The following is a 12,547-nucleotide window of genomic DNA, read 5'->3' on the forward strand; positions in this document are numbered from 1 at the left end:
CAAAGAAGTTACTGCCTGTAAAGACACCTCAATTTTTTTTTTAAGATTTTATTTATTTGACAGAGAGAGAGCACACAAACAGGGGGAGCAGCAGGCAGAGGGAGAGGGAGAAGCAGTCTCCCTACTGAGCAGGGAGCCCAATGTGGGGCCCAATCTCAGGATCCTGGGATCATGACCTGAGCCAAAGGCAGACGCTTAACCAACTGAGCCACCCAGGCACCCCAAGACATCTCAATCTTAAGAGTATCTAGGCAAAGGGAAAAACATCTTGTGTAAAATTCTGGGAAGAGCAGGGCAGTCACAAACATTCTATACTACATGTTCCCTCTTTTCCTTTCTGCATTTTTCCTCCTCCTTCTCTTGCTGCCACACTTCCCTCATCTTTGGATTCCTTCTGCTTTGGGCCTCCTGACATACATCCCAGGACTCTTCACTGTATTTGAGTTGTCCCTTGATAGTATAGAATGACAAGGAAATCCACAACATGTTTCAAGTAGGATGTTAATGCTTTATGTTTGTTGTCTTATTTAATCCCCCCACCAATCTATGAGATAGGTTATCATTTTACAAAAGAAGAAAAAATACACATAGGGCATAAGCAACTTCCCAAGATTACACTGCAAATAAGTAACTAAGCAGGGACTGGAAACAAGGTCCATGCTCGTCTCATTACATCATGTTATCCCCTTAAATTCCTCTCTGTAGAGTTCTTGTCGGTTTGCTATTCTGCAACAGGACTCTCATACCTCACACACATATTTCTCTTTTTCCCCCATTCCATGTCTCAAAACTATGTCCTATTCTTTCAAGATCATGCAGAAATTATTTTAAAAAATAGCTAATAATAACTTCAAGGTATGGGTCACCTCATACAGCCCAGATCATAGGAGACTCCTGGAAACCCATACTCTGGAGATACAAAATTAGGTACAATAGTAAACTGAGGGAGATATTTTTGCTAGAAATCTTTCAGAGACATTGACGATTCTATGTCTAGAAGCTTGATTGGGTGAGTTAAGTTATATGCAGGATTTTTTTTAGTCTTCTAAAAAATGTATTATAACAGCTTTCCTCTCCACTTGGCTACAGCAAAATCTAGGATTACACATGCACACCCACCTCAATCTCCCATCTCCCCTGTGGAGGTGGTAAGGTATACATACACATTCTTTTCTTCCCACATTTAACAAATTTTGAAATATAATATGCACAGAAAAGTAGAGAGATCAATATCATGAACATGCTGTACTTAACCACACAGCTTTTGTCAAACTTTAATACTTGTCATATTTGTTTCTCATATTTTTTTTAAGAACTAGATATTTCAGATGTGTTTGAAGCACCCAGGATGCCCTTTCCAATCCTATCCCCTACCTCCTTACTCAGAAGTCGCTTTTTCTGAAATTATTATTCTGAAATTGTTTTTCATTCCTATGCATCTTTTTATATTTTTACCACATACATTCATGTTTACAAACAATATATATTTTAGAGTGCATTTTTAAGCTTCATATAAATAACGTCATACAGCCTTCTGTAACTTATTTTTTCCCCTCAAAATTATGTTTCTGAAAGATATCCAAGTGGATATGTGTAGCCATGGTTCTTTCATTCATTTTTTAATTTCTGAATAGTATTCCATTATATGAATATATCACAGTTTATTTATTTTCCCATTGATGGACATTTCATTTGTTTCCAATATTTTATTGCAAATCATTCTGTAATGAAAATTTTTGTTCATGTCTTCATGTGCACATGTGTGAGTTTCTCTAGCTGTCCAGTTTTGCTAGCCTTAATTTACCTCTTCTTAACTGAGTGACACTAAGCAAATAAATATATGACTCTAAGAAATAGTTTTCAGATGCCTTCAATTTGTAGATGACCTGGCTATCTCCTTTTCAGGAATGCTACTTTTTTATAACTAGAATCACATTTTGAGAGATATTTTCCAGGAAGTCCAGAGTGTTAGGCATTAATTTACTGAAGTGTTATTTAGTGTATTAATTTACTATTATGTTTAATTACCTTAGTAGGGGTAATCCAAAAGGCACAAGGTCCATTATATGGATAACCATATAATGTCCAGTGTGGGAGAATTAGAATACGTGGTCATTGAGAGTTATAAGTCTATGAGATACAATAAGCATCTTGAAATGCAGGTAGTATAGAAGAAAGGAAGAAAAGGAAGAAGGAAGGAAGGAAGGATGTGAAGGAAGGAAGGAAGGAAAGAAAGAAGGAAGGAGGGAAGAAAGAAAGGCTGGAGGGAGGTGGGAGGGAGGGAACAAAGAGGGAAAGAGAGAAGAAAGAGGGAGGTGTATTAGGTTGGGCTAGGTTGCAGTAACAAATAGACCTAGTTGTATAATGGCTAAACATAATAGAACTTTATTTTTCAGTCATATAACACTCCAAGATGGTTCCTGGTCAGCAAGGGTTGTAGCTTTGCTTCCTGTAGTCACTTTTCAAGGTCCAAGGTTGACTGCTGCTTTACCATTTTTAAAATATGGCCCCCAAAATTGAAATATGCTGGAGACTGAGTGCTGCAGTAGTGCCTAGAATTAGAGATTGGGACAAAAGAAATTTTGTTGGTGCCCAAGTGGTGCCTGATATAGGCAGGCACCCTGCTCTGGATGCTCAGTACCCCTCCACCCGCAGGACACAGTGCCCAGGTCATGGCTGTCCACAAAACAAATCAGAACAATAGAGTCTTCCCCCAGGATTTTTGTAACAAGAGCTTGTTTCTCTGATCTTTTTCCCAAAGTGAAATGGATGGAGGTAGTAGGCATTTTCCCTGCTACATGGAGAAAACTTACCTGCAGAGATGAGAGGCAGACAGAGAGTTCTGGTGATGTCAAGTCTCAGTTCTAGTGCCTGAGGTTTTCAGAGCTACCGTAGTTCCTTATAGCTCCTCCTTTCATTCTTTGACCTACCCCCCATCCACCTAACAAATCCCCTAATTAAACCATCTCAGCCTAATTTGTGTTGGGTTTCTGCCACTTGAAACTGAAATGTATCTGACAATATAGAAATTGATAGGTAAAAGTGGAGCATTGTTTATTATAGGCCTTGAAATCTAAAACCAGATGACCTAAGGTACTTGGTAGAACAGGGAGGATTTCTACCCAATGCCAGACCTTCAAGACTCCCAAGGGTCAGACAATAGCAAACTCTGCAAAACGTAAGATTTCCCTATTTTCAAGCACAGTCAGAAGGTGTGAGACACAGTGTAAAGTATAGGGGCTTAGAAGGAGCTAGAGAAATAACTGGAAGTCTTTCTCAGCCCTTTCCCAAACCTCTCTGTTGTCCCTTCTCCCCACAAGCCTGATGCAAAGTGTCAAGATCCCATCCACTGTAAAGCACCATATACTGAGATGCTGCTGAGGAGAGGGGGCAGGTTAACTCTTCAAAACTCTTCTGTCAGCCTGTCCCAAGCAAGAAGACTAAATGAAGCCTTTAAACTGAGGCTTAGGGGTGAGCAGAGCTCTGAGTCCTGTTTCTGAGAGAAAAAAAGATGGGGCCAGGATGGATCCACATTCAAGAATTACATCTCAAGAAGATTTCTGATATTGATTTCTGTTTAATGGAATCTCCAGAAAGTGAACCAAAAGGTAACCAAGCCAGATCTTAAAAGAGGTGTATGGCGCTCATCCACTGGGCATTGTCCAGGGAAGAGTACAAATGAAAGTCCACATGTTTACATCCATACATTTCTGTTATCAATCAAACTAACAAACTATTCCACAATTATGTCCTACACTCTTATTGTAATGAATATACTTTCATAATGACCTGGAAATTCAGGTAGACCTGTAGAATTCTCAAACTCTTTGAAGTTCCTTTCCAGAATATGGCAGTGTAGGGATGGTCAGACCCTAGAGCCCCAACCTGTGACTTGCCCACTTCCATTTCACATCAGCCCATCCTGTGCCAAAAGTAGGCCTCCCCATACAAAGGTGGCAACTGCATTGTGTACATCCAAGATCCATCTATACACCCTGACCCCCACAAACAGTGGTCCTACGAAGAGAGGCCCATGTGGGCCCTGAAAGTGGGCTCCAGATTATTGGGACAGGGAATTCTAAATCCCAAGTGCTTGACGGATGTTTTACAATGAGGAGTGCAGGTTCCAGGTGAGCACATCGAGTTGGCCCTGCAAACTTGTTGCCCAGAGGAGGGACACAGTCAGAAGAGTGCTGGTGGGCTCCAGGGCAGGGTGTATGGACCTTGTCTGGTCTAAGGGTATGGGCCTTATTCCAGCATCTGGGATCCCAGGAGTTGCTCTGCCTCCAGCAATACTTCTTTGGGTTCAGTGGGCAACCTTAGTGGGTTTTAAATAAAATCCCTTGTGATTTGAACCAGTTGGTAGGTCTCTGCCACTTGTAGCTAAAAGAATCCTTATTAAACTTTCAGTGCCGAAGTGTCTCAAGCAAGTGCTCTATAAGTCAATGCTTCCATTTCCATTTTTTTTATAGCACTCGTTCTTACCATGACTTGTCAAAATGTGCCTTCTTCCTCGAGCACTGTAGTAAACTGTACTCGAGAAAATCATGCGTCCAATGGCCTTTCCTACATCCCCGATTAAGCTGGTCTGCTCTCAGTATTTGAGTATACTAAACATTCCCTTCTCTTTGAAGACTCCTCTTTTCTTAACTCTGGGATAACAAACAACCTGATCCTCCTATTTCTCAAACAGTTCCTCGTAAATTGCCTTCTGTAGCTCTCACCTCTAAGTGTAGATGTTCTACAAAGTCTAATCTTCCTCCCTGGGCTGAAAACTACAGTTGACCCTCTGAACAACATGGGGTGAGGGGCACTGCCCCCAATGCAGTCAAAAATCCATGTAAAACTTTCAACTCCCCCAAAACTTAACTACTAATACCTACTCTTGACCAGAAGCCAGAAGTCAACCTGTATAGTTCAAAAATTTGTTGTTCAAGGGTCCACTACACTTCCGATGGAAGCACAAGATGCTTTCTCCTCTCGAAGAACTCATTCATTTTTGTACCTCAAGGTACCACCTCCTTAAAGATGAATCTCAAAGTTCTTTTTTTTTTTTTTTAAAGATTTTGTTTATTTATTTGACACAGAGAGAGAGACAGCGAGAGAGGGAACACAAGCAAGGGGAGTGTGAGAGGGAGAAGCAGGCTTCCCACTGAGCAAGGAGCCTGATGCGGGGCTCTATCCCAGGACCCTGGCAGAGGCTTAACGACTGAGCCACCCCGGCGCCCTGAATCCCAAAGTTCTATCTCCATTTTTTACTTTGGTTTCAAGCCAAGCTTTCAGATCTTAACTTATATTTGTTTTCAAATTCAGTTAACACACCTAAAACTGCTTTTACTGTCTTTTGTCACTGAGTCTCCCCTGTTTCTGTTGATTTTTGTCAGTTTTGTCTGTGATTCATTTTCCTATTCCCAGGTTTCAAACCAGTGTTATCTTAGACTCTATTCTCTTTTTCCTGCCATAGTCTTGTTAATTCTTTTCTTGCAAGATGTTTCTTATTCAACCTTTGCTTTTTGTCCCCTTTCTAACTGCTCTTCTGCTTCTAGTTTCAGTTCTCCTCTGGCTTATCTTCATTCTTTTACCATAATAATCCTGCTAAAGTAGTATTTTTTGCATGACCTCTTTTTTTTCCCCCCTGCTTAATAACTTTCAATGGATTTCTATGGCCTGAGCAAAATTCCAAACTCTTTTGTCCTGACACACCATACTCTGCAAGATGAAGGCCCAATCTCCAGTGTTTTCTTCCACGAGGCTTCAAAATGAACCCTCCATTCCATCTGCGCCCATATTGCCATGGTCCCTGAACATAAATTCCTCCTTCCTGTGTCCCCACCTTCATCCCTTTTCCACTCTCTGACTTGAAGGTGGCACCCCCTCCCCTCCCAGTCCCAGCTGATTAAACAGTCCCAGTTCTTCCTCAAAACCCTCTCCCACTTCAGCTCAGTGTTTCCTTCTTCCTCTTCTGGACTCCTGTCCACTCAATTTGTTTGACACATTCATTTATTGTCTTGAACTGTTACATACATTGTTTCATCATAGAGTTCCCTTTTAAATCAGATCTTAATCTGTATGAAAACAGAACCCATGTCTCCCAATTTGGTTTTCTATGCCCGCCCCCCCCCCCACCATTACCACACACCCAGCGCTAAACACAATAGGTACTTAAATTTTATTCTATTTCTTTATTCTAAAATAAAAGCCTGTGCTTTATATTTTGTCTGTTTTGTCATATATAGCTGATGTTGTGGATTCTAAAGAAGTGGGTAAAAAATAACTAAGTTCTCATAAAAGTTTCACTTTACCCATTTTACCAATAAATGCTCCCTCTCCCTCACACCATTGTCTTTGCTTTTGAGGAATAGATTATTTTCATCTTTAGGCAATACTATCACACTCCAATAAAAGTTCTATTCACAAATCCCTCTTACCTTCACTCTTTCCTACATGTACCCTTAGGTCCTAGCAGATCTATTTTTGAAGTTCAAAGAGAAAAGAATCAGCAGACTCAAATGTATATAACAAAAGACTGCATAGTAGTATCCTTCTTTTTATTGAAAAGGAATCATTTCTATTCTAGCGCAAACAATGTATATTTTACATCATAAAGCAAGATATAATTTACATATTACATTTCTTACGAGATCTTTATACCCTACGTGTCATTCCCTTTTTTATTCAATCACCTCTTCTGGTTTGACTTAACCTGCCAAGTATCCTACAAATCAGCATCTTGTTTGGGGAGGGACTGGGGACACAGACAGATAGTTTGCATGTATTCATCTGCATCTGGGTATAATGATGGTGAGGAACAGGGGGTATGCCTTGGAACTTTGTTGGCCTGAGGTCCTCTGTTGAGACCTGGCTTGGAAGCCAAAAGGCTACTCCTCTAAATCATATATCAAACTTCTACTTTAAAAAAAAATCAATAATAAATGAACAATACTGAGTGCTTGTCTCATGTGTATACTTTTTGATCAGGTGCTTAGATAATAAATGTTTGTGGTGTTGATTCACTAGCAATGAAAATTTCTATGGCTGACCAGCGCTGGCTACTCTCTTGCTTCCCAGGCATTGGTGGTAAAACTGCCCAGTTTCACATAGTGTTTGGATTTGGGGTTCAGGCTTTTCTGTTCACCCCTGAAAACGGATGTCAGGGTGCAAGCTTCAAATGACTGTTTCACATGACCTTCTATTCCTTTCTTCCCTCTTCAAAAATTCCCCTTTCCTAGCAGCATCTCGTCATGTATGATTTCTGTTCCTTGCACTATAACCCAAACTCACTTTTAGCTATTCTCCCCAAAGTCTAAACTCCAAAAGTTGGCCAATTTCTTGGATCACATTCATTTCACAAAGAACGTTTTCATCTGTTAGACTACACTGTTCCTTTGAATCTTGATAGCCCACAGCAGCTAGTGGGACAAAAGAATTAGTCAAGGGACTCCTTAGGAAGCAAGTAATATGTGGTGTTCAGCCAGCCTACATGAAACATCAGTAAGAAATATTTTAATAGTATGCTAAAAGAAGAGGGAATCAGTGGATGAAAGCAAAATGCGTAAGGTGGGCTTTCTTCTTGTTATTAAAAGAAGTACAGATTCAACATTTAAAATACATTTTCAGACTGGTGGCTGTTTGGCTGAAAAAATACCACCATTAGTTCAACTTGATAGGCCAAGGGGGTAACAAATGTGCTGAAAGTGCATCTTAAACTCAATAGTCCATGCCTGTCACTCAGAGTTGGCATATTTGGCCAAAACCAATCTAAAGCTTTTTAATTACTGATAACTAAAGTTATTAGAACCAACCTGGTCAGGATAAAAATATGTCAAAAATATGTCTGTTCTGTGTATCTTAAATTATTCTTTGGTCAAGTGATGTGATTTTTGAGAGGTCTGTAAGTATAAACCTATTTCTCATTTCCAAATACAAGGCTATAAGTATTTAAAGTAAGGTAGCATTTCCTTGCTAGAAAACAAGGCTTCCAGGTACCGTATCCTTCCATTAACATTGTCTACTTTTATAGTCCCTTTCCTCCCATGGCTACAAAGTGCTGCACAAACAGAGAATACAGGAAAGAATGAAGGAGCAAATGAATAGAGCCTCACAACACCCCTGTGAGGTAGGTAAGTATTGTTAAACCCCTTTTACAAAAAGGTAAACTGAGGCACAGCATGGTGGTGTGGTTTGGTCTAGTCCACCTGACAAGTTATAAAAGCACAGCTGGAGACAAAAAGAAAGAAACAAAGACAGGTCAGTCCCAGCTCACAGCCCTAGGCACTAAACTTTATTTCAAAATATTAGTAAAAGACTAGCCCACAGTTGCCTTTTAAATTTTTGGAATTTAGACAAGACTTTAAGGATTCCATTTAAACACATGTCTTTCAGATTCCTGTTGAGTGGAGAAGGGGCAGATGACGACATGGCTTTCACTCCTCTAAATGTAATTCCCATGATGTATTGGGATATATTCCCATTCCACCAGAGCTCAGCCTCCAAACTCAAGAACATTTTTATAGCCTCAAATAGGTTCTAATTTATTTAAAGCCCAAATGTGAAAATGAGACCTGTTCTTAAACAAATGCCCTATCAATCGCTCTGTGGCCTTAATGAGAATTTTATGTTGAGAAAGAAAGGAAACAAGATCCTTAAAAACATCTCATCACTGGAGAGATTAAGGACAGTGGTGATGGTGTAAAATTGTTTCTTTGTAGTGTTTGAGAAACTGCAAACTCAAGCTTGCAAGAATATTTTATATATATATATATAAAATATATAAATATATACAGTATATATATAAGTGTGCATCTGACTATCCTTAAGGCACTAAAGAGATATAGGCCATGCCTTTCACAACTCAGTCTTTGTTTTCCTAAAGAAATGTCTCTCCCTCTCTCGAGTGTCAAGCTCGTGACAGCAAATCATTCAAAAACAACAAATATCTTTAACTTAAGATGGCTGATTGCTTGGATGGGGGTGAGGGGTGGTGGTGATGGTGATATTATCATCTACAGCTTAGAGCTTAAATCTATAGCTTATATGGAGAGCTTAGATCTACAGCTTAGAGCTTAGAATTAGCCAGACACAGCCAATCACATTGGATCAGACAAACCAGTGACCAGATGTTGTACATAATTGCTTTCTTAACAGTAGCTGATGGAAAAACCTTACCATGACTGACAGACACGGAGAAAATGAGACAGGAAATCATATCTGGCACAGATTCTTCAGAAAGACTTTGGCTTTTCAGAAGTTCCTAGAGTTTCTATACAGAGAACTGGGAAGAAGGATAGGGCAAGGCACTGAGGTTCAAACAGGTCACTGAGGAGACGCTAGACAATGATTCTGACTATATATATGGTTTCTTTGGCTGCTGTAGTTTTTTTTTTTTTTTTTTTTTTGTAAACCCATACGATCATGGGAGTGGGTGGGCTGAACCTAACTGAAGAAGCTTGGAGTATATTAAAGCAAAGCGCATGAGTAGAAGGAAAAACAAAATTAACACACGCAGAAACAAGTGGTGGTGGTATCTCAGAGGGAGGAGAAACATTGGTTAACTAATTTTCATTTTGCTCCTCTCCTGCTTTTCTCTGCCATGGTCCCAATATTTTAGTTCAGGTTTTTTGTTTGTTTGTTTGTTTTTATTTATTTTTTTCCAGCAGATGAAGAAATGACAGAGCAGGATAGGTGTCTTATGGTTTTTGATTTCTTCTTAGGCCTGTTTAATTATATTTTTTTCCTCAGTTGACTGTTGGCACCTGGTTCCTCTGTAAACTATATTCCTTGGCCTTCAGTCTCAGGTTGGCAATGCTGTTGGCCATGTTGATGCCCTGTGCAGGGCTATTGTTGGCACATGTGGCAGAGTAAGTAGCCATGGCGCTGTAGGGACAAAGGAGAGAGCGGGGAGAATAACAGACATTAGTTTCACGAAGCTGCAAGTCTGTGCCCCAGATGGATGCACCTCTCAGCACGGGGCAGGCGGGGCCAGGTGGGCTGGATGGATGACCTCTGAGGTCCCTTTCAGCCCCAGGTTTCCACTGGTCTAAGGCACTTGGAAAAGGATGGCAGTGTTCAGAAGGGCAGGGGAAAGGCAGGGGAGAGTGGAATAGGGCAGGGAGAGGTATTTGCCATGTTGGACATGGTGTGTGATAATTTATCTCTGGGGTGAGAGGAGAAAGCTGCTTATGTTGAATAGAAGGATATTTCATCGGCCGACCAACTGAAACAGTATTTAATCCCTCTCTCTGCCTCCATCACCAGCCTGTGGGAGCAGCGAGCAAGAGAAGCAGGCATTTGAAAAGGAAAGGGCATTTTGCCCTCTTCACTTTAAGTAGCTGACTTTAAGTCTAACACATTTTAGGTCATCAGTGGATACCATGCTAAATAGCGTACTTGAGAACCAGGTGAGCAACCCATTCTTGATTCAATGGTTGGTAGCACTAAGTATGGCCAAATCCGGAGCTTCCTATCCTGACTGGCCTTGTTTATAGCTTCTTCTCAAAAGGACTTGCGTAGCTCAGGATGCCTTTTGGGTCGGTTATTTGGGAAATGTTTAAATCCCCTAGATAAACAAGTAAAGGCTCCAGCCAGTTTCAGGATTCCTGACCTCAGAGGTAACTGTTTCTCTTTGTCCTTATTCCTGAGAAAAACCTGAAGTTGATTCCTGTTGTCAGAGAGGGTAATTAAGACCTAGAAATGCAGCTGGACAGAAATGTGCATTTGGTGGTTTTCTGTTAATCGAATCCATGAATTTCTTTTAAGGGAAAAAGTAGTGGTCTCTTAGACCTGGAGGCAAGTTATTCATTACTATCTACTAAACAGTTAAAAGGGAACTCATTTTAATTAAATGAAAATGTTTCTAGTTGTTTCTAAGATTAGCAAAATCCCTTTCAACTGAGGCCTGAAATGAGATAGACTTATAAATAGAATGACACACGCTCCGCTATTGCCCTGCATTCCAGTGCAATTTTACCGGCCACACAGGAGTTTGTGGTTCTGGGGATCAAGTGACAGACCAGAAAGACAAAAAACTAAAGCTACTCTACAAATAGACTGTGTCATGAATCCTTATTTGGGAGACCATATAGTCGAGACTTATAGTCAAGACTCACAATAGCCTATTTCAGCTCACTTACTAGCAATTAACCCAGGAAAATTAGGTTAATGAAATATAATTAGTCCCAGATCACTAGGTCTCTCCAGAAATACACATCCTTAATTTAAAATCCTTATAGCACTGGTGTGTGTGTGTGTGTGTGTGTGTGTTAAGGCAGAGGGAGGAAGACTCAGTAGGGTTCCAAAAGAATCCTACATTCTTCCATTTCATTTTTGCCTGGTTCACTCTTACCCATTTCCGAGTAGATGCTCTTAACCATCTACACAAAGTTAGGTTCTCCTGGAGCACGCTGTAATTTCCCTTTTCGCACTTATTTCAATTCTTCAACTATAAGCTCATAGATCGGATACCGCATCTGACCTCGTTCACCACTATATCCCCAGGTAGAGCTAACATCATATCTGGCACATATCTGATACTCAAGAAAGCTTTTAATGAATAGATAACTGAGAAATATCTAGTATGATTAAATGAATTCCTGCTCAATGTCAATGATCTCTGTCATCCTGCTGTGAGTAATGATTTTTTAAAAATATTTTACCAGGGACACCTGGGTGGCTCATCAGTTAACTGTCTGCCTTCGGCTCAGGTCATGATCTCAGAGTCCTGACTCAGGTCATGATCCCGGGATCCTGGGATCGAGCCCCATGTTGGGTTCCCTGCTCATCAGGAAGTCTGCTTCTCCCTCTCCCTCTGCCCCTCCCCCCACTTGAGCTCTCACTCTCTCTCATCACTCTTTCTCTCAAATAAATAAATAAAATCTCTAAAAAATGTTTACCAATATGTTTTTATCTTTAGGAATTAGTCCTTCCTATTAATTTTGCTCTCTTAATAGAATGAGCAAAATCGAAGGGACAAGACAAAAGCAGGGGCTGATGACTACATATTCTTGATCCATCAAAAATATCTTTTAATAGTAAAAAATGAACAAATGTTAGTACAAGTTAGACTTATGCAACAGACTATCACTTTTACCACTGTCTACCAAAAGGGCAGAAAGAATCCCCAGTTAAGATAGGTTTCAATTAGGAGTGACATAAATGATCAGAACAACCCAGGGACAAGTTTTTTGTTTGTTTGTTTTGTTTTTGGTTATATACGAAAAATTTTGATTTATTTTCAAAACCCATATACGTATCCTCATTTAATTTTTATATGAATTACTTGCTTCCATTCAAGACACTACCAGAAATATATGCAAACCCGTAAATCCTACACTTAAGAAATTGCTAGGATATACTGAAACCTAAGGTTTCAGTGAAATCAAAGATGTAAGTAGTTAAGAAAAGAGACAGTTGGGTTTGGGAAATGTTCCTAAGTTATAGATCATGAAATGAATCAAATCAGCCTTTCTCAACCAGGTTTCTGTGACAGAATTAAATCCTGAAGATGGTACATAGTACCATTTAAAGTGCATAAGAGAGAAGCTGAAATGGT

At 40.0% G+C, this 12,547-nt stretch overlaps 1 protein-coding gene across 4 annotated transcripts in view; it reads right to left on the reverse strand.

The window, feature by feature from the left end:
- Positions 1-487: 487 nt before the first annotated feature.
- Positions 488-12,547, reverse strand: part of PRRX1 (paired related homeobox 1) — an 80,285-nt gene continuing 68,225 nt past the window's right edge. For 2 of the 4 annotated variants that reach the window (XM_045877472.3, XM_045877474.3), the window contains one exon: positions 6,535-9,873. In XM_045877472.3, coding sequence (XP_045733428.1) covers positions 9,735-9,873 — 139 coding nt within the window. In that variant the 3' untranslated portion in view covers positions 6,535-9,734. Of the gene's footprint in view, positions 2,553-6,534; positions 9,874-12,547 lie in introns of those variants that run through there. The other 2 variants (XM_064594335.1, XM_045877473.3) reach the window with 2 other exon arrangements.

The sequence above is a fragment of the Mirounga angustirostris genome, unplaced genomic scaffold (genome assembly GCF_029215605.1).
Source record: "Mirounga angustirostris isolate CCGP_5_RB_7025 unplaced genomic scaffold, mMirAng1.0.hap1 SCAF_6, whole genome shotgun sequence".
Lineage (NCBI taxonomy): Eukaryota > Metazoa > Chordata > Mammalia > Carnivora > Phocidae > Mirounga > Mirounga angustirostris.